General features: G+C 40.2%; 3 protein-coding genes and 1 long non-coding RNA gene across 5 annotated transcripts; 2 read left to right on the top strand and 2 right to left on the bottom strand.

Annotated features, from left to right (window-relative positions):
• Positions 1-778: 778 nt before the first annotated feature.
• Positions 779-10308, bottom strand: tacr3l (tachykinin receptor 3-like). Of its 2 annotated transcripts, none has more exons than XM_037088129.1 (7): positions 10149-10308; positions 9290-9464; positions 7288-7805; positions 5278-5466; positions 4928-5078; positions 1517-1713; positions 779-1418 (listed from the first exon to the last, which is right to left on the bottom strand). In XM_037088129.1, the coding sequence occupies exons 3-7, from the start codon at positions 7653-7655 to the stop codon at positions 1196-1198; spliced, it is 1128 nt and encodes a 375-aa protein (XP_036944024.1). In that variant the 5' UTR covers positions 7656-7805; positions 9290-9464; positions 10149-10308; the 3' UTR covers positions 779-1195. The 2 variants fall into 2 exon arrangements, with proteins under 2 accessions (XP_036944024.1, XP_036944788.1); XM_037088893.1 differs by having other exon boundaries at positions 7288-7795.
• LOC119014440 lies at positions 3778-4862 on the top strand. The gene is made up of 2 exons (XR_005073031.1): positions 3778-3834; positions 4041-4862. It is a non-coding gene; the product is annotated as an uncharacterized LOC119014440 (long non-coding RNA).
• A 4057-nt stretch (positions 10309-14365) lies between the features above and the next one.
• On the top strand, positions 14366-21814 carry LOC119020527 (N-acyl-aromatic-L-amino acid amidohydrolase (carboxylate-forming) B-like). The gene is made up of 7 exons (XM_037099900.1): positions 14366-14568; positions 17327-17553; positions 17664-17856; positions 18873-18966; positions 19065-19172; positions 19681-19793; positions 20372-21814. Exons 2-7 carry the CDS (start codon positions 17327-17329, stop codon positions 20564-20566), a joined length of 930 nt encoding a protein of 309 aa, XP_036955795.1. The 5' UTR covers positions 14366-14568; the 3' UTR covers positions 20567-21814.
• cldnd1b (claudin domain containing 1b) lies at positions 21492-26573 on the bottom strand. The gene is made up of 5 exons (XM_037099920.1): positions 26412-26573; positions 25521-26081; positions 25095-25199; positions 24136-24273; positions 21492-23072 (listed from the first exon to the last, which is right to left on the bottom strand). Exons 2-5 carry the CDS (start codon positions 25810-25812, stop codon positions 22864-22866), a joined length of 744 nt encoding a protein of 247 aa, XP_036955815.1. The 5' UTR covers positions 25813-26081; positions 26412-26573; the 3' UTR covers positions 21492-22863.
• Positions 26574-26878: the final 305 nt, after the last annotated feature.

The following is a 26878-nucleotide window of genomic DNA, read 5'->3' as shown; positions in this document are numbered from 1 at the left end:
TAGCGAAACACATACACAAGTATATAAAAGCATTAATAACAGAATATTAATAGTTAAAAATACAAATCCACCATAAAGGCTATGAATGATTGTGTTTGCAACAACATATCAAAATACTATAACACACTTTACGTACCCTTTCAATGTACAAGAGAAAATCATACTCACAGTAAATACCAACTCTTACAGTCCCAAAAAGTCTTACAGTTCTAATTAATATCAAATGATTAATTACTTTTAAAATGGCACATGCTTTCTTCCACTAAACAATCACAGCAGCAAGCACTTGTGAATTTACATTCTGTCACGACATGCAGGAAAAGTCCAACCAGGATTGTTTGATATCAGTGTCACTACAACAGATTTAAGGGTATTATCTCTGCTTGAGCAGCAGTAATACTCTTACTGCTGTTAATGTCAATGAATTCCACTGAGTAATGGTCTGATGGCATGTCTACAGAGTACGGTATTCACTCTAATGCATATACTACTATGCATATCATACGGGGTGTAACATGAAACAAATGTCATAAGCTTCTTGAAATACTTAGTTCATGTTTCTAACGAAGTACCTTAGTTTCTTCCATATGACCAGATTAATAAGTAAATACATAACAAAATAAAGAAATAAAAAAATAATATTGAGCTCAGTGTGATATTTTACATACAGAATTTAAATCATTAATTTTGGACCTCTGCCTTCTGACACAAAAATAAAGTATATGTGTGTGTGTGTATACATACTTACATACATACACACACACACACACACACACACACACACACACACACACACACACACACACACACACACACACGCACACACACACATATAAATACCCATACCTCCAACCTGCAGCTTTTGGTAAACGGACCATATCGTCAGACCATATCGCCACGCTACAATAACTAACTTCCTGTTAGAACATCAACATCCATTTTTCTTTTGAAGTGTTTTTGCCTCATGTCTCTTCTTCTTTAATTCTCCTGCTCCCTCCTCACATTACAAAAACTCTGGTGTAATGTACAAATCAAAAACAATGCCGAGATTTATAAGCATTCACCACATGCATCTGTGTTTACTAATATTTATCAGCTTGTGTGAACAAAAAAACAGGAAAATCAACATTTGACAGCTCAAAGTAATGTGTCAAAGAAGGATGAGTGTTTAGCTGGAGTGTGTCCGTGAAGACAGCTAATCGTCTTTATTGTTGAGCTCAGAACTCAGTCTGGACCTGTTTCCACGGGAACACACGCTCTTGTCTTTGCTGAGGATGCTGGTGTCGACCCGAGACAGGGTGCACATGCTGCTCTGGTGACCCGGTCGAAGCCTCGTGTTTCGGAGCTCCAGCTCATCGTAGCTTGAGATCCGGACAAATGGACACCAGCGGAAAACCCGCTTGAAACCGGCCCGGAACCTGCACCCACATCAAATCATGTTGTACATGTAAAGTAGGCCTGTCTACAAGAGTGTTTTCTTGTTGTTGTTGTTGGGGAGATTTTCATTTTTACTCACCTGCTGTTGAGGCAGCAGTAGATGATGGGGTTGTACATGGTGGAGCTCATTGCCAGCCACAGCACTGACAGGTAAACCTGCTGGATGTACTTCCACTTGCTCAGAGGCTTGTTAAGACCCGTCACAATGAAGTAGACATGATAGGGGAGCCAGCAGAGGGCAAAGGTCACCACCACGATAATCATCATCTTCACCACCTGCGAGAACAACTAACATTATCAGCTGCTTTTGGGTTTGTTTGTTTGTTTGTTTGATTTTTTGTTTTTTTGTCACTTTTATGCCACATAATATCTGATTCATCTTCAAATTATAAAGTTGTTTCGGTGAACATGTGTGTCTATGTATATGGTTAAGTTGTGTTGTGGTCTCCAAAAGGGAAACATCAGACTAAAGAAGCAAAACACACTCTTGCCCACATGCCACTTCGCTGTGATATTGAGTGTTTGAAGCCATGACAGCTCTTAATATTTCTTTTTTGTCTTTGAAGTTGCAAGTATGTCTTCTGTTTCCCTTCATTATGACCACATTGGCTTTTCATTTTAATGAGTTCAAAGTGGCTGCCGCATGAAGAAAGGAGAAAGGTCAGCGATGACGCACCACACACAGCAGGTTCCAGTGTGGACGGCGGGGAGAGCGACGCAGACATCATCAGTGCGTCGCAGCACAATACCGAGCTGTGGGGGGTTGAAAGGAGCGGGCAGTTATTGTAGCATCATCAGAAGCTCATCTGCCAGACGGAGATGAGAGCGACGTCCTCTTATCTCCGGCCCAGATGGCATCTTGTCAGCATGGGCCTTTGAATCAGGCCTGACATTGTCTTGTAGCTTTGTTTCCTGACATTTATGAAATCCCTTTTATCTCTCACGGCTCAATTTTGCCAGCAATCTCAGCCGGTGATGATCTTTTTCTATAAAGCCCTCGAGAAGATAATAAATGGCAAACCTACACCTGTCTCCGTCTCTATTTCTGTGCACTGAATGTGTTGTGGCATCAACACAGCATCCATAATGTCAATCTCCATTTTTTAGTTCAGATTGCTGCTCTCTTCGCTCATTCTACAGGATAATTTAAGTTTAATTTTAGATACATGTTTGTTGTTTGGCCCGTCTGAAATGTTGCTGATTCACAGTTTAGGAAATGATTTGCGTCATTTATTTGATCAAATTTCACCCCAAACACCCTTTTATAACTGAAAACCCCCTGCTTACACTTTCTCTTTGATTAACCTGCAGTTTCTATGACGTCGAACAATATTCATTATTCGCAGGGCCATCGTGATAGATGCTCGCCATGACAGCTGTGACGACCTTAATCCCTGTTTCACCCGACCCTCACAGTAGCTGCTGCAAAGCACACTGTGTTGCCTGACTGATGACGTCTCACTGCTGTGGAACAAGTGCCACCGGATACTTTTCTCTCCGTTTGGGCTGCAGCTCACGTTGAAATAGCTACGTTTGAGTCTCTAGCAACACATGACAAGTCAAAGTGTACTGACTGAAGTCTGTTTTATCTGTCTAGAAAAGTTAAATGAATTCCCTTTACAGCGCTGAACCGATGTGCTTTGCAGCTCCCCAGGACACATTTTTACTGATTGGAGCTGTATAAGTGGTCCACAGTGATTTGCCACACAGCAGAGACCTGATTGCATCTGTTTTAGTTCTCTGTGTAACGTGTTCTCCTCTCTCCCAAACCAGCAGTCATCCTCCAATACAAGTGGATCGTTATTAATTTGGTGGAATGATGTCCCTGCTTGTTTTGTTTATTTGTTTGTTATATGGATAGCTGGTGTGTTGTCCTCTGTCTTTTTAGATCAAGTCAGGGCAATGGCGGTGCATTCAGATGGAGCAGCTGGCAGCTCCTTGAAATTTCACTACACTTTTGATTATTTAACTTCTATTGTTTCTGTTTTGCTGCTCAAACACCTATTGTCATGACTCCTGTTTTGTTTGTTCTTGTATCTGTTTTTTGGTTTCTTGTATTTGATTTACGTCATTGTATCATGTCTTGTGTTGTGTTTTGTTTTTCCATGTCTTGTGTCTCATGTTTTGATTTTCCATGCCCTCATGTGTCCTTTAAGTTTCTCCTATGTTCTCCCCTCTGGCTCCCTCTGTCTGTTGTCTTGTTCCCTCCTGGTCTGTTCCTCTGTGCTCCTCCCCCTCATTATCACACCTGGCTTCCTTCCTCCTCTCTCTCCTCACCTGTTCCTCGTCATGTCATTAGTGTCTGTGTATTTAGTCTCTGTGTTCCCCTCACTCCTTGTCTGGTCATTGTTTTCTGTCTTCTGTCCATGCTCCTGTTCATGCTTCTGTCCCAGTTTGGTATGTTTTGATTTTGAGATTTCCATGTTTGATTTGTACTTTGCCTTTTTCTTTTGCACTTTGTTGAACTGTTTTATTTTGCTACTTTGCCTTTTGTCCCATTTTTGTCTGTTTTTGTATTTCGGCTTTTGTTAATAAAAGCTCGCCTTTTGTTTCCCTGATCGTGCCTCCGGTAACTGCGTTTGGGTCCACCTCCCTTTCCATAGTCTTTCCCCTTTTATACCCCAACCTGACACCTATTGCAAATGGCAGTAAGAAAATCTTCGGCGCTGGAAGAGGAAACGTTAGTTCTGGATTATGCGTGGCGAACCTGAAGACGATCACTGCCCAAGACGTCTTTCTACCATTCAACACTACCTGAGGGAGGACTGGAAGAAGACAGGATAAGACACCCGTCTCCATGACAACAGCAGGATGGGGAGTGGTTGACTCTGTCTTTACCTCACTGATGCTGGGGGCTCAAACACAGACACAGATGACGGACAGTTTTTGCCTGATGTTTACCTTTTTAATGTAAAGGTGGCGACCATGTTATCATCAACATCATGGCTGATGTTAATATTCACCCAGACACAATTTTTAAACTTCCATTACTTCCTTGGTGTTTTTGTCTACATATGTGTATAAAAAAGTGTCTATATATTGTATGTTTTTGCAGCATGAAGGATGTTACAAACCTGAACCATGAAACTTGACCCACATTTTCTGCAGAAAAAGGACTTCTTTGTAAGTCTTTGTAACATCTAACCAACTTGTCATTTCTGTAAAATGTCACACAAAATGCCAATTTCTAATCAAAGACAAACAATTTTGCAGTAGTGAGGATTAAAGTCAGAAAAAAGTGAAATATACTCTACATACAAAACAATAAACAATATAAAATGACATAAAAACATTCAAAAAAGTTTCGAAAACAGCAAAAAAACCAAAACATCTATGTGAGAGTCGTCACTTCAGTGATTTATTACAGTTTCACTGACTGTCCTCAGACAAGTAAAAACTGTCTTAGTAAGTAGAAATATATGCCATACTTCCTTAATAGAAGGAAGTTTAACTATAGACTGTAAGTGCATTCAATAAATGTAGTGGTTACCTTTCGTTTGGCCCTGAGCTGTCCATGATAGTTATCAGATGAGTCTCCTGGGATCTCTCCTCCCCACAGAGTCACGCCCACGATGGTGTAAGTGATGCCCATCACCACTAAGGGCAGCACATAGACCAGGACTGTCACTATGATATGATACCTGCACAAATGGAGAGACGCAAGCATTTTAACTGACGAGTAACAAGTAGGATGGAGAGAGGCTGAACCATGACATATACATATCTGGGGTTGATGACAGACACAACCAGACCATGCACAGAGACACTCACAGACATGAAACGAGATTACAGCCCAGATTTGAAAAGATAATGGCGATAATGGTTCGTCAGAGTTCTCACATGAAGGAGTCGTCGGCCATGCGGGGCCAGGCCACGTAGCAGAGGGTCCTGCGGGGCAGAGTTTTGGTTGTAGAGAAGTAGCAGAGAGGGAAGGCCAGAACCACGGCCAGACTCCAGATACAGACGATGACTCCTGTGGTGGCCTTCGCCGACAGACGAGGCTTCAGGGGATGGATGATGGCCATGTACCTGCAGGTCAGAGGTCACAATGAATTGTGACTCCAAGCTGGTCAATGCAAAGATTACAAAACAGTTCCGCTTAATGCAAACCTGGCACATAAACCCAGTAGCTTAAAGGCATGACCATTATCACAGCTGGTGTTTTGCTGACTGGGTTAGCGTGACTCACTGCATTACTCAGATTCAGGGCATTTAGAAGAAGCTTTTCATCCAAAGCAACATACAACAAGTACCCTTGTCACAAGAGAGAAACTACAACATATCAGCCTCAATAAAGTATACAAGAAAATAAACTGAATTAACAAAAACTGAGTAATAAAATAAATAACTTGACTGAATTTAAGAGGATAAGCTGAGTTTCAAAACAAATAAACCGTTCTAGTCATAAAAAGAAAAAACACATCATCCGAATCTTATCATTTCCTTTAAATGGAATTCCAAAGGTGTTAATCATGTGTCCACCGAAAATATCACGTTTACCGAACTTAGTTAAGTCATTATATGGCTGTAAATAACAACCAGCTACTCCTGGTGGAGACTGTCTGTTCTTGAATGTAAAACATTTGTTACATAAAAATGTAACAACTCGAAGTTAATTATTTAAAAATAGAAAATTGTGAGGGTATAAACACTGAATTTAATAAACTATTTCATGGTTGGCAATGTTTTCTTTTTATTGTAAAAACAAATAATCATGACTTATGTAAAAGTGTGTTAAAGGCACACAGGTAGTTTCCACAATATGTTGAGGGTCTCAGGAGAGTTTTAACTCATCATTAGCAATTCCTTTGGGGTTGTGCTTGTATCCAACTCAATATCCAATCACCTTTTAAATTCTACGTATTACAAGCTAATTTTACAAGCTAACTTTATGTGCAGTTTGGTGCTGAGCAGGGAGCGAACAGTGTCTTTTTAGAGCTCTTTCGCTCTAACAAGACAGCCTGACAATGCCTTGAGAGTACATAAGTAACTTTATTTATACAGCAGTTTATACATACAGCTTTTGTGAGCCGAGACATCACAAAGTGCCTACATGAAACACAGTAAAAGCAGAGAAAAAATCACACAAAGGCAAAACTATACAAATGGATCTTGATCGTCCACCTCAAAAGCACGGTCTTCTTTAGTATCAAGCCTAGATCAAGGAGGTAAAACCTGAGTGACGAACACACATTTACACACATGGGAACTCAGATTCAGGTGATAATTGTCCCAATCATCAAAACAAATGTTGTATCTTTCTGCAAAACTACAAATAAGTTAAAAATTAAATTTCGTTTTGTTCAATTTCAGAAAATGTTCTCCTGTCACAATGTTGTGCTCACGCTCCGGTACACTGAGGAAACCTTGATGTTATTTTGATCACAAGTCTTCCTCTCTTTTTTTCATTGACTGGTTGCTTGGTCTATAAACTGTCACGAAATCTCAAGAAAAACCCAAGATGACGTCCTCATATGTCTTGTTTCGTCCAAGACTCAAAGACATTCAATTAATGTCAAAAAGGTAGTAAGATGCTGGAATCAGTGAATTTTGACTTTAAAAATACTGAAACTGATGATTTTATTATCAAAATAGCTGCATCATTATCAGTGTTTAATCCCTGAGCGCTCATTTTGTAAAATATTTTAAGTAAAAACACAGAAAACTACAGAAAATAACATTAGAAACTTTTTTCTGTGAAGGAATTATTAAATAAGGTCATTGCATGTACTTTTTTATGTGCAATTGATCCTCTACACAACATTTATTGTGCCTCATATTTTCATTTAATCCAACTGGAATTCCAACAGTCAATTTATTCTTAAAAATTGGTATCTTTTCTGTCCCCACCTGTCGATGGCTATGGCCGTCATGGAGTAGATGCTGGCGAACACCGCAGTGACCGGGAAGAAGTTGTGGAACCGGCAGTACACCTCTCCGAAGTACCACTCTCCATGAGCCGCGTAGACGAAGTTGATGAGCGTGTTGAAAGCGGCCATGGACACATCGGAGAAAGCCAAGTTCAGCAGGAAATAGTTGGTGACGGTCCTCATCCGCTTGTGCGCCAGGATAATCCAGATAACGATCAGGTTTCCGAACACCGCCACGGCCAGCACGGTGCTGTACGCCACCGACCACAGCGCGATGCGCCACGCCGGCTGCACGAACTGGTTGGTCAGATTTCTGGTTGAGTTGGACTCATGGCGTTCAGAGGCCATTCCTCAGGTGTGCTCGGTCCCGATCTGACTCTGTCCGCTGCTGGCAGGCAACAGGCATCACTTGGGCACCTCCGATGCGCAACATACGCGCCAGATGTGTTAACATGTGACCAACGAGACAGAGAGATGAGAGAGAGAGACTGAGAGAGACTGAGAGAGAGAGAGAGAGAGAGAGAGAGAGAGAGAGAGAGAGAGAGAGAGAGAGAGAGAGAGAGAGCATCAAGCAGATGCATGTCTGATAGTCTAAGATCAGATGCATCTGTCGAAGGCAGTCACACTGATATGAGCACCACGTCAGTTACTGTAGCATAAGGAGCATATGTAAAGGTTTTGGCTGAGCAATGTTTGTGTTTTTTGCAGTGGAAGAGGAGGTATTCAGAGGTAACTTAAAAGTACTAAAAGCACAATTTAAAAAAAACAAAACAAAACAAAAAAACTCTGACATGTTGAAACTCTCTGACCTGCACCGGACAAAGTAGCTTTAGTAAAAGTCTGATCAAATGAACAACAGCTGTGTGTTCTTTGGTCCGGCCAGTAAGATTATTAGCTCATCAAATAGTGACTTTTACTTCTAAACTCTGGTGAATGTCCAAACTGCATCACTCTAAATGGAGGAAACTGTTTTGCGTTAAATCTCCAGTGTGAGGCTTTGAATAAGTGTGATGCAGTTAATCCTTACTACTGTCAGGGTTTAGTGTAGGTTTATATAACCATAAGCTCAAAACTGATGTAAGTGTAAAGGCCATTAATGGTTTTAAAGGTGAGACTCTCTCTGAATCTCTGAATGTGACTTTTAAGAGCACTTAAAGGCGCAGTATGTAGTTTTGGGGAAATTTTTTAAATCTGATAGAAAGATCTTTATTGACTATTTTTATAACTAAACAAACTAAATAAACAAACTCTTTGTTTTCATGAGTGAATAAATTGGATAAACAAACTGACAACACAATTTCGTACTGTCTTATTTTGTTTATATTTTGCGGACCCTGCCACCTGTTTTGTATTCTGGGGAAACTCTGAGAACAGCTTGTTTATTCACTATGAAAAAAAAAAGAATTTCTATTATTACCTAAACAATAGTGTAAAAATTCAGAGTTTTTATTTCTTCTCCGTGGTGTTTCTTTGAAGGTGCTCTGTTGTTGGTTGTAAAAATCAACATATGTGCCTATATTCTGTCCCAGCTACAGAACAACGGAAGAGACAGTGGTTGCGTCTATTTTTAATGACAACATGCTGGCTCCGGTTCGTGTCCCAACCTTACGGGACCCAGCAACTGCACCCGAGCCACAGGTAAGTGTCCCCTTGGTAATAAATATGGTAATATTTACAGTTGCCTACGAGTATGAATATAATGAAGTCAGCTGGAAACTGGCTTACTAGTTAGCTCTGCCTCGGTCTGCTATGCAGTGGTGTTTGAAACAGAGTTTAATGTTAATAATATTCCAATGGAGCTTGGTTGTCACAGTAAAAAGTCTGGAAACTTGTGCAGACTGGAGACAGAGATGATGCGAACAGTGTCCAAGAGTTTGGAGACTGTTGGAGACAAACACAGTTTTCTCAAGCTGTTAGCAATTAGCTACATGACAGTAACTGTAACACATACGAACAAACTAACATCACTCAGACACACTAACCATTCTGAAAAGTCCTGCTGCAGCCACAGAGTCTGTATTTCTTCAGGAGCCTCTTCTTCTTGGTCCGATTTAGGGTCAAACTGGTATGGTTGAACGACAGCATCTCCACGAGCCATAGCGACACATCCACCATAACATTAGCGCATGCTACCGCTAGCACAAGTGGCATGTCTCCCTGAGAGGGATGTGTAGCAGGCAAGTAGGCATTGACAGAAGGAGCTCATTAGCATTTAAAGGTGCAGGCACAGAATCAGCCTGCTCTCAGTAGAGCTCACTTGAGCGACTTTTAGTCAGCTGAAATTCAGGACCATGGATGGATTTGGGGCAATGCATTTTGAATACAGTGTTGTTGAACCTCTGACAGCTGTGTGAAATTGATGAAGAACAGTATAATATGGGACGTTTATTTCAACAACATCTCTTCATGCTCCTACTTGAAAATGATCTACAGATTTCTACTTAATATTTAGAGTCTGTTTTCTCTCTACAGGCTGAACAGTCTCATAAACAGACAAGAGGACAAACTGTGCAAAAGGTGACGTGCAATTTGGTGACTTTGATAAAGATAACTGTTGCTGCCATTTGTTGGTTAGCACAGTTAGCTCAGTTAGCTGTACAGTGAGCCTTCTGGACTGAGAGAGCTGACTAGTTTTCTGAGAACGGACAGGCCAGGGCTAGCTGCTTAGCATGCTAACTTCAGTAGATATCTTTGCAACACAGTACATAGATTTATTTCACATAACATCTGTTGATTTTTTTCCCCTCTTTTTTTTAAACACAGTATCTCCTGATCAAACTCTAACTTGAAGAGTTTGCAGAATAGAGTACAGCAAAAGAGAAAAATAAGTTTTATACTTACACATTGTAACAGGGAACCAACGTGTCTGATCTGTGCTCAGAGGCATTGCTGAACACGATGCAGGTTTCATTTGACTGACTGCTGTTGTGTGACAAAATGTGTTTGTCTCCGATAATCACACTACAGAGATCCCAAATCACACTTCAAATTGCCTCACAGAGAAAATACAGTTTATTAGTTTTCATCTCCTGCTGGGTTATTACTGCTAATTAGCTTCAAGTGTACCTGCTGAGGTTGTTTTTATGAGCAGTGTGTGTGTGTGTGTGTGTGTGTGTGTGTGTGTTGTTTTCCATCAACATTGTCATATCTGGTGTTTATAGTCTGGCACCCGCCTGTGACAAAAAAAAAAAAAAATCTCTGAACACACAGGTATTTTTTGAGTGTGTGGGTCAGTCTTTTTCGAGCTCACAAACACATACAAGCTGTGGGAAACGACCACAAGAAGGTCGAAAAAAAGTCTTGCTTCCTCTCAGTAAGACCTCATTACCCAGAGGCCACCTCTTCTGGGCCACTCCCTATCTCAAATGTCAGCGTTCAAACCTGTTCTCAACACGCCCCATCCCCTAATAATAAAAAAGGTCACAAACAGCTTCTAATATCATCAGCTGCATTCAACAGCTCCTCTGTTTCGTATGAATAATTCAGGCTTCATTTAATCAGAATTCTGGGAACAGCAGGAGAGATAAGTCTGTCTCTGTCTGCCGTCTGATCTGTGGGTGATAGGGTGATGTTTGATCCGAGTGGAGCAAATTACAGTGACTGACGAGTGGAGCGTAGTCTAGTCAATACAACCCGGTGGAGAAAAGTAAACTGGTAAAGATGCTCTGTGTCATTTTACGTCCTCTGCATCACTTATTTGATAAAAATGTGACTGACATTCATTCATTTGAAATGCATTAGGAATATTAGAACAATGTTACAATAAATAATAATAAAACACTCACAGCGTCATTTTTCAGCATTAAGAGTACTGATAGTGATACGTTAAGTACATTTTGCATTTAATATTTAGGTACTTTTACTTGATATTTTCAAAGCAGGAGTCTGATAATGCTACTTCACATGTGAAAATGAACTGAATACTTCTTGACATCGCGGGGGAAATGAGGTTCCTCAGGATTGTTCCTAGAACGCCACACCAGGTATGACTGTTGTCCGTGGTTTTTCTACTTTGTGTCCTGTTGTGAATCAATATTACGTTTGTCAGCGGAAATGTAGTTGTGTGTAAACCAGAATTTAAGCTCTCCGGGGCTCCAGTCCTGTATAATTGAATGGTTTGTCTCTTCCTCTTTCTGCTCATCAGAGGCAGTCAGGCAGTGTTATTGTTAAAAACATTTCGTTTTCACAGTGAGACATAAACTGGCATGGAAGCAGTTATGGCCTGCTGGGAAAGTTGATGGTGAACCCCTCCGTGGAACGACACATAGATATCTGACACATGACACAGGGCCTCTCAACTTCTTTTCTGTGAAGGGGTCATAAGTAAAAATGCTTGGAGACACCTAGTTCAATCTTTGATAATGAATTCTATTTCACAAGCTTGAGTTTTTTTTAATGGACATCTTTATCTGAAAACTAAATAAATGTCAATATAATTTATAATGATAATAAAGAGTAACTCATTTTGCAATTTGTATAACTTGGTGTATGGCTCAAAATGTGTCCACCTCCCTTTTTTATAAACAGTTACATAAAAAAGGAAGTGCCGTGCTACACTTCAGACAAAATGCCAGGCCCATTAGTTACTCCTCCACTGGGATGAATTATACATTTGTTGATGGGCTCGAGAGCTTTTCTGCCATCTTCTGGCAGCAAACATGAGAGAAAAAATAAGGGTGTGTGTGCACTTGTGTGAGTTCAAAGGGAATTAATGAATGGTCCTTCAAAATAAAACGCTGACACGACATGACCGCTGTTTTGCATTAAACTGTCATTGTCATTGTCAGGCTTTGTTATAGTAGTACGTATAACATGCAGCGCAAACTACAGTTCGCCACATTTATATTCATAAGACATTTTAACTTTTGACTTCTTATAATCTTATGTCATGTCCAACAGTTTTTGTTTTAGTTTTTAAATTGTAACTCCTTTCTTTACTCCTGTGGTTTAATTATTTTACTAATTTGCCTTTTTTTTGATTTTATTTTTTATCACAATTTTGACTGGCTACCTTTTTTTGTTTCTTGCTGTCTATGGTTTACACTCTGCTTCACCGTTGAAAAGGTTCTACCGCAGTGTATTCTCCCGTTAAAACAAAGGTTGAAAACAGAAAAAAAAAGAAGTAATTAAAGGTCCGACATCAACAGATTGGCGAGCAGAACAAAACCACAAGTCTCCTCGCAGCAGCACTCTGGCAGTATAGTTCTAATGATTTTCAGGCAGTCGAAGCTTGTTTGGGTTCATCTGAACTGAAACGAATTGGAGTGAAATGAAATCCACCAGATTTAATTGAACTGGCAGAGAGAACGGGAGGATGAGAGACGGAGTGAACGAGTGAGAGGAAGCAGCTTATGATCAAGTGACTGATCCGACAGGATTACATGTCTAAATGGAGCTCAGCACGTCTCTTGAGAGAGAGAGAGTGAGAGAGATGGAAGAGGCCGGCAGGGTTATTTGGAGGGGAAAGATACAAAGGTTGTGAGGTAATAACCATTTTGACATTTACTAGATGTTAGTGATTCCCAAACTAGGGTTCAGTTTGACTTTAATCGGTTACAATGTGTACAAGAAGTGGCAGCAGGATGATAAATGGGAGAGGAAAGAAAAAGACACTACGTTCCTGTGTACAAATTTGAACTTTAACCTTTACTGGAATGGGAATTTGTGGAACATTAACTCATCACGTCTGTGACAAGAGGTCACATGTTGACACTGCTTTATTTTGAAGGGTCACGAGCAAAAATGGCTGAGAACCACAAAACTAGACCATGAAAGACAAGTCAGATAGCATCGTAATGTAATGAGATGAGCTGAAAACATGATGTTGATGTTGTCATGTTGATGCTTATAAGTTATGATGTGAGAGTAATTAAAGTTAAGCGCAGAAGAATTTTTAACAAATTCCCAGTTCAACTCAGTTAATCACAGTAAATCAGCTTCATTATCAGCAACGTTTGTCTCAAAAGGCAGATTTAAGTGAGAATGACCCAAGTTATCATGTAAACTGATCCCTCCAGACTATAGCCAGGAATTGATAAGGTTAGCTCTCAGGATTAACCTCACCTGAAGCTGAACCAGGGTTACAATCAATTATCAGGCTGGACACAAAAGTTTTCACCAAAGTTTCTCTTTACTGCTGCACTGTGAACACAATGTCTGCAGAACATGTAAAATGTAGGTCACATATTTAACATAAGACAGGTATGTGAAGAAAAAGGTGTTTATACTGCCCATCTGCACAGTTCCACAGTCAGCATGTATGCTTTTAAATGTAATTTAACGAAGGTAACAAACAATGACTCATGGCTGTAGCCCCTTGGAAAGAAACATTTTCACCATTTCTTCTCTTTTTAAATGTCCCAAAAGTCAAATTAAAGGTGCAGTATGTCATTTTGGGGGAGTTTTCATTTGATGTTATAAGAGAATATTCTTCTTTGATTTAAATTATGTGTAAACAAACTAAGTAAACAGCCTTTCTTTGTTTTCATGACAGAAAAAACTGAATAAACAAATTGACCTTTAAGGACAACACAGTTTCATTCTGTTTTACTTTGTTTATATGTGGCGGACCCTGCCACCTTTTATAGCTTCAAACAGTGTTCTGGGAACCTCCTTTTCCCCTGCGAACAGCTTGTTTATTCATTTATGTAAACAATAAACATGTCTGAGTTTGTATTATCACCTCATTAATACTTTAATTATCAAAATTCTGAGTTTGAATTTCTTCTCCAAAATGACATCATGCCCCATCACAGGACCACTCATCAAAAATGCAAAATGGAAAAAGCGTTTGTATCAGTAGATGCATTTACAACCCTGTGTTGTTGTTGTTGTGGTCCCTCTAAGTTGCACCCCAGCCCACAGAGCACTCAGAGCGACTTCTGCTGGTAGAAAACAACACAGTGAAAGTTCCTGAATCATCATATAACCCTAACCCTCACAACATGTTCCACTGCTTGAAATCTGAGCCGAAGAACATAAAGAGGAGGGCCGCTCGAAGGTTGAAACAAACACAAGGAAGTAGGCAGGCCGGCTGTGACTGAAACAGTCTATTGGTGGACTTGTTTAGTGCTGGCCTTCATGTCTGCGCATGTCTACAGTTAAAGGCTCAGACTGTGAACGCAGCTTGCGCCTGTGTTGCATTCATATGCAGTGTGTGTTTTGAAATAAGGCAGTGCCGTGCCAGTGCGACGTCACTCTGAATTCAAAGGTTGCTGAAGATCAGTGAGTGCAGAGCAGAGCTGACCTGTTGACAGAAAAGGTAAGACAACATCCGGCTGTGAACATTGTGTCTGGCGTTTGTGTTCATGCGGTCTGTTAGTGGAAGTTGATTTACATGTTTTACATGTTTTTCTCTCTGAGCTGATCCTGTCAGTTGAACAGTGCAGAATAGGACTTTGCTCCTCTGCAAGACATGAACAAACAGTAGTGAGTAGTGAGCTGGCTGTGAAAACTTCTCTACTTACTTTTATTACTTTACAGTTGTTATCAACTCTATGAAGGCAGCATGCTGTATCTGAGACTAACAAACTTCTGAAAAATTGTAATATGTTTCCTCTCTCCGAACTGATGTTTTGATGATGACACACTATGATGTTTCACTTTTTAAATGTCTGTTTTACTGTTGCTATTGTATTGATATGTCGTTCAATGCAAAAAACAAAGAGGAGTATAGAAAAATGAAACAATGCAACAGAGAGATATTCCTACACATTGTCAGCATCACATTTATTCACAAAACTTACTGCACACTGCCCAGCATTCATATGCAGTGTGGGAGCATATGATAAAGGAGTTATAACACATCATAATGTAGTTGTAGGCATTTTTTAAGTGTTAAAAGTGAAATATCAATTTGTTTAGGCCCATTTTACATACATACTGTAAAAGAGGGAGAACTTGCCACTAAAGTTGCATGCCACAACAAGCAATGTCCAATGACAGCAGATAAAGAAATAAATAAATAAATGTTACAAATATAAACATACTAGAGCTCAGATTTAATTCTTGAAATCATCATTAGTTTATTAGATCCGTGGCCCCGACAGTATGAGGCATTAAAGGTCAGATGTCAAAGAAAAAAAATAGACACATTACCAAACTTGGTTAGTCCGCCATTCCTCACAATTTGCCTTTGTGATTAAAGGGGCTCTGGGGGTGTTTCCGTCAGTTTGGCTGTGTTTGACTTGCATATCGGTGTCGCTATCGCTTTTCAAGAAAAGATAACAACATCTCTGTATAATGTTGGAGCAACAATTCACTTGTATTATTTGTTGTCAGAGAGGATATACGTGTGAAGGGTACAAGCTATGTAATCATTTCCTTGTAGGTGTATAAAGGTTTTTTTAGGTTGTTATTCAGGTCAGTTAGGACAGTAACTGAGTTTCCTGCATACGGCGGGGCCCCTTTCAACAGCTGTGTGGTCCCCTGAGGCTTTTAATGTTGACCTTTGGGGCTGAACAGTGTCAAGAAGGAGGATCAAAGAATATGTTGACTATAACTATGAAAAGAGGCCATGTAATTCTGTACTCTCTTCACTGGCCATTTAAAGAGACCTTAACCTGCTGTAATTTTTTGGAGAGAGGAGAAATTATTTTACGGTCGTGTGATGGAAAAATTCCTTTTCATTATGGGTTGATGAATTTTGAACTATTTTGTTGAATATGATTTCATTTATCTAACTTGCTTCATGTGACTGCAAATGTATGAACACCTAACCTCTGCCCTATATGATTGTAGTAGAGTCACGAACCAGCCAAAACTCAGATAGAAAGTCGCCTTCTTGTCTCATGTTTTATGTCTGATAATTTTATGCTTCGAGTCCCAGGTTATGCGTCATGAAGTTTTAACTTTATGTCTTGTGTCGATGAGAAGCCTGTCTGATTGGGATAGTCGTATGTACGTATGTGTGTAGCTTAATCACTGCTGGCGCCGAGAGTGCTTGTCTCTTCCCTTGACCTTGTTGATATCTGTGTATAAATTGTGAACACTCCTTTACCCGGGGCTCATTCACTCAGCTCATGAATTTGACTGTGTGGTGAGTCCATCTGCAGCTGGTTGGATCAAACTTACCGAAAAGACAGATCTGACTTTACTCTTTTATTGACAGAAATTTCCACCACAGTCGCAAGCTCTCATCAGGATGCATCAGTTTACCAAAATGAATAAGAACTTCTCAGACTTCTCCATTGTCAGCATGTCTCTAAACTTACCATCCAGATATTATATCAAGATTTAAACTGGTTCACGCTTGTGCAGCACAGCATGAACCAGTTTAAATCTTGATATAATATTAGTTGACTGAACCACCATTTCCCATTTTTAAATGTTCTGGCCAATTAAGAAGAGACAGTGATAGTAGCTCTTCAACGAGAACTTGAAAACACCAAACTGAGATACAGCTTCTTTTTGGTCTCACTCACGCTTGTTCCCTCAAAGATTAGGCTGCTGATTGTATAGCCACAAAGTAAAGTAAAGTATTATTATGTGAATATATCAACCATCAGAGGCCAAACTCAGGATGGTTGCTATCTGTAGTCTCTCCTTGGGTCACAACACCTCTAGCCAAACATATTTACAAAGTGAACAGCCTGTGCCTCATTTAGAATTGTCCTTTCTATTAACAATAGTAACGACGGCTCAGTAAATGGGCAACTACAGTTTGTTTTGCTCAAGAGGTTGTCTTTGCAATGATTCACAGAAACACATGCCTGAAGTCTAATGCTGTTTTTACACCTACATACAATATTTAAACAGGGGTTAACATATCCACTGGGATCTCACTTAAAGTCTGAGTCAGTGACTTATTAAAATAAATAACTGACTGTCATCCTACAGCACATTTGGACTTTTCACTCCCGTTCCAATTTTGCGAGTCTTAACCCCAACTCTTGACCCTAACCCTAACCTCCGATGAAAAGAATGGCCCCTCATTTGAATTCCTGACATGCTCTAATAATCCGTAAGTGATTTTTGAATCTAGAAAATGTTTAATTCGCACACTTCTTATCTAACAATAGATGGAACGCATCTCTTTCCCGCCACTGTCCCGTGTTGCCATTTGTGGCGGTACCCACGGAAATGAGATGTCAGGGGTGTACATGGTGAGAGACATGCAGAAACGGAAGGTAGATCGGGCTGGATCGGCTTCTATAACCACCGTCCTGTCGAACCCACACGCTGTGGATGCTTGCAGAAGATACATAGACCAAGATATCAATCGCTGTTTCACAGCTGCCTTGTTGAGGTAGGTTGAAAAAAAAAAAGGAAAGTTGCACCACAATGCTCCTTCTTGTAAACACAAAATCAAACTGAAAACAGCTTTTACATAACTCTGTTACTTCTCCTGGCTTCCAGTGCCCCCATAACAGACTCCTCACCCTACGAGCTGAGGCGAGCACAGGAGCTGAACGCTCAGCTGGGGCCCAAAGGAAGCCAAGAGGCCGTGGATCTACTCTGTGATATCCACAACACCACATCCAACATGGGCCTGTGCCTCATCTTATACTCTGTAGACTACATCACCCTGCACATTTACAAATACATACAGGTAAGTGCTCAGTCATCAGACAGACAGCTGTAGGGTTTGACTTCACTGATTTTGACGGATGCCATAGATTTAATAGAACAGATGTAGAGCAAAGAGTACCAGAGCTGCAGGTTTCATATTCTTCAACTTAATGTGAATGAAAATTCTGCATTTTATCTCCACGTAACATAAACATGTTTTTGATGTTTTTAATCAAAGCATAATGAATGACAGCCTGATGATACTTGATCACTGAGAGTAAGGATAAGGATAAATCTGCAGACAGGAGCATAAACACATGACATGAGCACTATTGATCAAGATCCCTTTCAACTTCTTCTTTATTTATTTATTTTTTTTAAGAATTGTAACCGAGATATGTTTCCCAGCAGGACATTTAAGTCTACAGCCATGCTAACAGCTGCATGAGGCTAGGCAGTGGTTTGACACTAAATGCCGACATGCTGATGTTAACCAGGTTAAAGGCGAACTATGTGCAGGGGCAGCGGGCGATGAAGGCTTGAGAAGCCCCAGCCTTTCCTAAATGTGTGTTTTGATTTTTTTTTCACACACAGTAACATGCAGCTCGCAGTTATATCCTAGAGATAATCCACAGATCCGATGGCCCCAATCATAAAATAAACATTATGATTAATAGCGGATGGGATGCGGGAGGTGAAATAATACAATCACATTACCTGCAGCGATCCCCCAAGGGCATGAGGCACAGCAGCTTAACTTCATTGACTATTTAAATCTCTCGACAGATTCATACCGTGACATTGTTTGAATAAAGAGGCAGTTTGCCTGCGCTCCATCACAACTGTCTAAAAAACACCACATTATTTTTCCTGTGGAGAGTGTAGTCTGTCCTGTCAGGTTGATATTTGCTGCATACATAAGGCATGCCTGGAAACATTCAAAATCCTGAAAGCAGCCTCTCCTAATTATCCAAACACAAGTACTCTATGTCAACGGTCAAAGGGCTGAGCTGAAGCTTGCAGAGCTGTAAATTGTTGACTTCTGTTGGTTTTCAGAGCAAGATGACCTCCATGCCGGTGAGAGCAATCCAGCTGGATATACCACTTCCTGAGGCGTATTCCTTTGAATCGGTGGGCAAACACGGCTTCGGTAAGTATGTGTGTGAATCTTCCTGTCCACGTCTGCAGAAAAAGTTTATTTTTCTAAGCTGATTGGGATGTTTCACCTGTTCCTCTTGCTCTCTGCAGCGCTAGAGGTCGGCCCTCAACCCAACGGTGTGGTCAGAGCTGATATCTATAACATGGTGAAGGAGGCAGTGGATCTCACAATGGAGTGGCTTCAGGCATTCAATTCTGGTGAGAAACAACTACTGTACCGTATCTAAATGGACAGATGCCCCAGTTCTGTCAATTAAAGTTCAAGAATCAAACTTTTTGCAAACTTTTGGGTCCTAGACTACGGAGCAGTCCCTCCCTATGTATAAATTCAGCAAACTGTTGAGTTCTTTAAATCTCATCTCATAATTTTGATTCCTCGCTCTGATTTGTTATGTCTTAAAAAATGTTTTATTTGTCTTTGATTTAACAACTTCTTGAAATGTTTCGTATTGTTTTCAAAAGCTTTACACAAATTCGGTTCTTGCTTACTTTGAGTAGAATGTAGCCGTGAAGATGGCTTTGGTTTTGCAGTGCCGGCCTCTGAGACTTCTGTCCGTACCAAAGTAAGATGGAGGCGGCAGCACAAATCTAGGAAGCTGGTGTCTCATAACTTTGTAAACCTTAAACCTATAAATGACTTAAATGACTTTGTGCGACCCTCCTCGACTGCACCAGCATTATTCCTCACACTGTCCTTTGCTTACAGGGCGTACTTTTGAGGGAGGTGAGGTGGAAGCATACACTACAGAGAGGAGTGTAGACTACCCGAGGGATCCTACAACCAATGAGATTACTGCTGCCATACACCCCCAGCTGCAGGTATGCTAGGACGAACGCATGCACACAGAAGTCTTCACTTAAGGCAGCTATAATCAACATCTCAGAACAACAAACTGTCAAATGACAGTGTACAAACAATGTCACAAGTGATGAACCTACAGATAACACCTTAAAAAGCATTTATGATTATGAGTCAGGTTCAGCAACAATACGTATGCATACGTATTATGTATCACTATAGTTCGAAGATGCGCTCATTACAAACATGGGCTTCATAGAAAGAGTTACCGTGAAGTATAACATGAATCTAATAGTTCCCCTAATAGTTTATATCAAGATTCAACACATTGTTTGTTTCCAGCAACTTGACTATTCTGATTCAGTCTCATTGCTCTCAGAGTCATTTTGGACAGCGGGCCGCTGCCAAAAATGAATCAACAGAGCTCTAAAAACCCCACTTGCTATGGACAGTTAAATAACATTTTCACATTCAAATTTACATGCAGCAATCCATAAAGAAAGGAACATGATTTAGGGAATTTAAACTCCACATTTGCACTCAAAAGCTCTCCTGGTGCCTCGTAACTCACCTGTCAGCGTTCTCTGTCGTCCTCCAGGATAACGACTTCAAGCTTCTCCGACCAGGCGACCCCACGTTCCTGACATTTTCTGGAGAGACGGTGAAGCACGAAGGACAAGAATTGTACCCTTTCTTTATAAATGAATGTGCCTACTACGAGAAGAAGATTGCTTTCCATTTAGCCAAGAAGATCACTCTGAACTTTCCGCCCGTAAGTGTGAAGAAGGACTGAGAGCGGAGACAGAATGAGCCCAATGTAATTGCTCTAGAGAGTTTTGAATTATGACGCACACTTTTTGTTTTAATCATGTTTTAATCATTTCAAATGAGGAAATGAGATTTATGCAATGAATCAACGCTATGATAAGCTCGTTATGCTGTATGGAGTTCTGCAACAGTACTTCCTCTGTGAGGCTTTAACGAAGGATCAGGTTTCAGAGCAGAGTTGTTTTTGTATTTGAATGAATGATTTTGCACAGGTATATAAACTAAAACTTGACTTTCAATGTTTCTTTTGCACTGTGGCAATGATGCAAAACACCATGTTTGAATTAACGGAAATGTGGACAGCATGAAGTATTAGATGGCGTGTTTTGATGTGATTACGATCTCTAGAAGAGTTGACAAAAACTGAACAACAGGCCTCACTCACCATGACAATTGAAATGACGGTCATACGTCACGTGGATTTCCAGTTTCCACCTTTTTTTCGGACTACTGAATTTTGCACAGACATGACATTACGATGATGTCAGATTTCTAAATTGCTTTTCTCTGCTCAATGAAAGGTGAAAGAATATAAATCCTCCATGAATATAAATAATAATAAAAATAGAGAAAGTTATAACTTAAAACATTTTTGATGCAATACTACTGCCACAGAATAATATGTCAGAGGGGACAGATGAGAGTGAGACCCTTGACATCAACACCGACACCAAAAGTTTGAGTGCCAGAGCGGCAGTTTTCAGATTCTGATGATAGATATTATCGTTATCATGAATTGTTTGGGCCACGATAATCTTGAAGTGAAAATGATGAAACTGTGAGAGGCCTAAAAAGGATGTATGATAATGTGACGCACATTGCTAATGCGGCTAAAAAAATGTCAATAGCAAAGCAAAAGATCAGAAAAAACACAAAGCCAACAACAGAAGTAGGCAAATGTCAAATGTATTAATACAGAAACAGGTACAGTGTGCTTCAGAAAACATAAAAACATTTACAAAAGCTGGAGTGTGTACACATTAGACGAGTAACAAAACATTGTGACACTAAAATATCACAACTTGTATTCTGGTGCCAAGAAATGAGTCAGTTTGGAATTTTTACATGAAAAATTATTTCATTTTCCACACAAATGTTAAGTGTAAAGTCGTAGATTTATGAGCACTTACAAATTAAGTTTTTGTAAATTCAATTGCAATTCAAAAGAGGTTGACAGTGGAGTATCACCAACAAACATTTACAAGACTTTAAATGGTGCAAAAACCTGCATTTGGCTGTCAAACCAGTCAATTCACTGACTGACAAATCTCTAAAGGAACTTTAACCAGGATCAGAATAACCTTTTAAATATCTTAAAACAGTGAAACTTCACTGCAACAAACCTAAAATGACAGTAGTATAATTCAGGAGTGAAACATTTGAAATTAAATGTTAAGAGGAAGTCACAGGTTTGCTCGAGTGACATCAAATTAAATTCAGCTTTTTAAACAAATGAACTGTAATAATAAATATGAAATCTATACGTGATGGATGACAATGGGAGATGAGTGGTTACATTTTTAGTGGGCGATATTTACTGACATTAAGTCAACACATACCACAGAATGAAAACAACAATTACCACAGATCAAAGAAATGTCAGCTGAAGAGGCATGCACAGTGAAAGGCTCGATATTTAAGATTACACAAAAATAAAAATCATACAGAAAACATGTTCAAACAAAGATCAAAAATAGGCTTGAGTGATATTTTTCATGCACTAACAAAGAAAGCTACCCAGGCTTAAATAACTGCAGGTCGGAAATTTGTGACAAGTGCAAGTTTATAATCTATAACTGATTTGAAGGCAATGTGGTGAGCAGCTTTTGAAGCAATGGCAACAAAAAAGGAAGGCAATAAAGTAATGCACACCAACACAGTAAACACCAGAATTACAAATCATCCATAAGATCAGGGTGTTAACAACATTTTAAGATCATGCTTTGGGTTAAATACAGATAAAAGATGCTAAAAAAAAAAAGAAATTAAAAAAAGGCAAAATAAGACAACTCGTAAATATTAAAACCTCTATTTATGAGCACTTATGATGATAGCTGCAAACTGGTTTAGTTTATTCCTGCCTTTCAGTTTGTGATACCTTGTTTTGTGTATTTCTATCTAAAAATGTTAAAGAGGAAGTGAGAAGTTACAACCAGTACAGTCACTTCAGTTTACATCCTGTCTTAACCATGTTTTTTTTTTCTATGAAAGTCCTCTGACACATGGGCGGCTTTAGAGTAGGTTGTTGTAGAAGTCTCTCTTTTAGGCTACTCTGTAGGCGGTCACACGGGTGTAGTTTTTGCTGTGACTCCGAGCTGCCCACAGGAACAAAGCTGCTGCCATCATCTGCAGAGGGAAGGAGATGAGTGCGAGGTAGAGGGACCAGCCCAGCGAGCCCTCCACCCCTTTTGGTTTTTGGAGCAAGTCCACTCCGGCCAAGAAACAGCAGACTGTGCCCAGAGAGCACAGACCTGATGAGGAGCGGAGAGACGTAAAACATGAAAAAACACATTAACACAAATGCATGTGTTGTGCTGCAGCTGGAACTAAACACCAACTACTATGGAAAGCCCCTTTAACTAATGACTAGTAGAGATTAGTGTCAATAGCCCCTTTTAGATAGAAAAGGTGGCACATGCAGCAAGGTGAAGGCTGCAATGTGCCATCTTGTCTATCTAAAAGGGAGGTGTAATATTCCTTCTTTTCCAAAAAGCCGCCGCTTGGCCACCATGGGGTAGGCGTAAACATGTGACGTGACATGAAGCACGAAATTGAGTGTGAACAGTGAAGCAGGTCAAATTTGTCTTAAAAATAAGAGCTTTACACTGCACCCCATTGGAGTTTAGAACTGGGTTCTTAGCTTTTAATTTGAAAGTAGCAACCGTTAGTAGCTTGCTGCTACAATAACAAGCGGTCAACGAAGACAGCCACAGAGACAGAGGAGACACTAGCATCTCCTGGATCTCAGCAACTTTCCAGCTGCTCATCTTGACGTCCATGGATGAAGTGATGAACTGACTGCTGTGATCAGCTGTTTCCTGGTTTTAAAACTCCCCGGCTGTGGATCGCACAACAACAGTGCACGTCATCGACACCTCCGCCCATCTCACGCAGTTACCGGCACATCGACGGCTCGGATTTACATAGCAGTGGAGGTGGAAAAATGTGTACCCTCTGAGGCGTCATATTGGCGGACCAAATCAGACCCCAAATTTACCACCTTCTGTCTAAATCTGCGGACGTAACTGCAAAAAGGACGGCAAAATTGGCAGCTTGCTGCCCAGTATAAAAACGGCTTATGTGACAAGTTAAAATATTAACTTGAAATATCTGTAAAACTATTTTGTCATGTTACATTCTAACAAGTCAAAACTGCTTAAAGTGACTATGAGGAACTCAGCACATATATAATAGCAATCTTTTCGCTGACGGTGTCAGTTGCTGTTACAGGTCATTTATAATATCACGGTCTGTGATATGGGTAACATCACAGATGCCACAGCAATTTTTGTGTTTATATGCATTTTCTCTCACCTGCGAGTACATGGAGCACCCCTACACCCAAGGTGGGGGTGAAGCTGCGACACAGGCAGGCGCACACCCCAACAAGGCCACTGAGGAACACCAAAGCCAGAGACACCAAGGGCAGGAGAAACTGGCACCTCCACAAGTCTGAAAAAAAAAAGACAGAACCTTTATTAAACGAAAACTCTTCAAACCTGCGTACAAAAACATGACTGATGTTCAAATAAGGTAGGTGTATGCTGAGATGGTGATGGGAGCAAGATGAACACAATTTAAGCAACAGTTTGAGGGGAACAGACACCTGTTGAGACAAAATCATAGAACTCCTTTGACAAATCTGCCCAATGCAAAAAAAAAGCAAATAATAAACTAAAAGCAGAAAAATTGTAATCATTATTTGTGAAACTTTTACTTACTTATTATGCCCACTAGTTATCATGTTGTTCTCTTGTATGGATTTAAAAAAAAAAACATCAAAACACTAAAATGGATCACCAAATATACTTGGACAGCTGTTAATAAACCTTGGTGGCCCGTCCAAGTAAAGCCCATGTGTGAGAAAGACTATGTCATGTGTACGTGAGAGAGAGAGAGAAAGAGCACAAACCTCCAAAAATAGAAAATCAATAAGTGGCAGCCAGTGTTGATATTGTGGTGGTCCACCGCGAATAAATTAAAAAAAAAAACAAGTCAGTCTAGCTAAACATCACTTCACAATAGTCTGTACTGTCTGATCTGATATGTTAACACTGTTTATTATGGCTACCAATAATTCAAGAATTGAAATACTGAATTTTAAACATCCCATACCTAAAATCTATTGTCTATTGGTCTATTGAACATTAGCAACCCTTAACAGATAACCCATAAATGACACTGTCACATTAAGTTAACAACCTACGGAGGTGGTGTAAAATGGAACTTAAACACACCCTCATGACACATAGGGGGGACTAGTGTAGACTCACATGTTCTCAGCAGGTCTTCTTCGCTGTTGTTCCCAGAGTTTCTGTATTTTGGACTAAACTGCTGAGGAAGCGTGAAGCTCACACACTGTGTCCCCAGTTTTGGATCTATAGTCAGAAACAGAGGGCACAAAGTCAACTGAGATGCCATTAATCATCAGCATCACCAGTCCACAGGATGTGATGCAAGGTTATATATGATTCTCTCAAAATAACACTGACATTCACACTGTTTTCAAATCAACATATTATGTTTGACATCTGCTGTATTTCAGTGAATTAGAAGAAACTTGCTTTCACATTTTAACAAATACAAAATGCAGTCACTTCAATCACATTTCCCTATGATGCAGTCAGGCATGTCAGTTTTAAAGTTCGTGAAATTTGTGAAAGCTGCACAGATGTGATATCATCAACAGGAAGTCATACCTGGCTCTTTGAACCAGTGTGACTGGCTGGGCAGTGGCACCTGGATGCACCTCCACCACAGTCCCAGGGTGCCGTTCAGGCTGAACATGGTGTCACTGTAAGTCTTCTCATCAAAGTCTCCATCGACGAATTCATCTCTGAGCTTTGAGACATTGATCGCCTCACGTTTAAGGGCTGGACTGCTGTACTGATACCAGTGCTGGGTTCCGACAGCCACGGAGAGGTAGACTGTGGCCAACAGGCTCAGCACCGAGCCGATGACCAGAGCTGTGGCATAACGGTTGTCTACCATGGTCTAGACGGAGGCAGCTCGCTTTACGGGTGTTTACAAAGACAAGCTGCTCTGCATAGAAATTAAATGCAAATGCAGTTTGGCTTTCACAGTGTGACGACGCCTGAGATGTATGGTTAAAAAATATATTTCCACCTGGTGTTCAGGCACCAAGGCATGTCTGTTAATTCTTGTCAGGTGTCAAGAGTACAATATCATTGTACTCTATTCAGTCATATAGCCACTGTGCTGCATATGGCGCAATGTCCCAAACACAGAGGTGTCACGTCCTGCCGAGGGAGCAAAGAAACACACAGGTTCAGCTAATTTCGAGTGCTAGGTGCTATATTACATCCCGTTTATCTGGTTCTTTTAACTTTACACAAAACAACACTAACATAACAACGCTTGTTAGCAAGTGAGGACCGTTACCGCTGTTTCACACAGCTAATAATAATTATAGTAATTATAGTAATAACAAAGCCAGCTACTTCAAATGAGCAACATCCTACTAGCTAGCTAATGCTAATCATAGCTAGCTACATCTGCTACCCGGATAACTATCGAGACATTTATGTGACGGGTAAAAGCTAAATATTTGGTCCGGTGTTTTTCTTTACCTCATCGTGGGGACAGACAAAAAACGTCCAGTTGTTGGCGTTCTTTCGTCTGTTCGTTACATTTCTATCAGGCCGCCGCCTTCTTCTTCTACGATATCAAGTTTTCTTCCTCTTTGTAATATTTAACGGCAGCACACACTACCGCCATCTTGTGCTTCGGAGTGTGGACGACAAGATCCCAAACTACCTATAAATCCTGTTTGTGTGATAAACTCAAAGATTCTTTTTTTTTTTTTTTTTTAAATGACATAAATACTTACGACAATGTATTCATTTGATTTAGGCGAATTAATTATTAATTTATATTATACTAAATTCTAGAATAATTGAATATAGACCTGTACAGTATAAACAGGGTAGATTAAATCGGCAGTGGCACATGTGAGCAGGTGTCAGAGATATATCACAGCTACATCAGTATCAGCTGATAATGTACAGCCCTCTTGACTTCCTGGCTGGGCTTTGTT

This window comes from Acanthopagrus latus, chromosome 1, assembly GCF_904848185.1.
Source record: "Acanthopagrus latus isolate v.2019 chromosome 1, fAcaLat1.1, whole genome shotgun sequence".
Classification (NCBI taxonomy): domain Eukaryota; kingdom Metazoa; phylum Chordata; class Actinopteri; order Spariformes; family Sparidae; genus Acanthopagrus; species Acanthopagrus latus.
This window is presented reverse-complemented; position numbering and strand designations above follow the sequence as displayed.

Coding starts and splice junctions, on each gene's coding strand:
- tacr3l (XM_037088129.1), bottom strand. CDS start 7,655: ATGGCCTCTGAACGCCATGAGTCCAACTCAACCAGAAATCTGACCAAC. Junction 5,467..7,287: donor ACGGCCATAGCCATCGACAG/GTGGGGACAGAA, acceptor TCTGACCTGCAG/GTACATGGCCATCATCCATC. Junction 1,419..1,516: donor TACTGCTGCCTCAACAGCAG/GTGAGTAAAAAT, acceptor ATGTGGGTGCAG/GTTCCGGGCCGGTTTCAAGC.
- LOC119020527 (XM_037099900.1), top strand. CDS start 17,327: ATGGAACGCATCTCTTTCCCGCCACTGTCCCGTGTTGCCATTTGTGGC. Junction 18,967..19,064: donor GGTGGGCAAACACGGCTTCG/GTAAGTATGTGT, acceptor TGCTCTCTGCAG/CGCTAGAGGTCGGCCCTCAA. Junction 19,173..19,680: donor GCTTCAGGCATTCAATTCTG/GTGAGAAACAAC, acceptor CTTTGCTTACAG/GGCGTACTTTTGAGGGAGGT.
- cldnd1b (XM_037099920.1), bottom strand. CDS start 25,812: ATGGTAGACAACCGTTATGCCACAGCTCTGGTCATCGGCTCGGTGCTG. Junction 24,274..25,094: donor AGAAGACCTGCTGAGAACAT/GTGAGTCTACAC, acceptor TTTTTTTTTCAG/ACTTGTGGAGGTGCCAGTTT. Junction 23,073..24,135: donor GGTGCTCCATGTACTCGCAG/GTGAGAGAAAAT, acceptor GCTCCTCATCAG/GTCTGTGCTCTCTGGGCACA.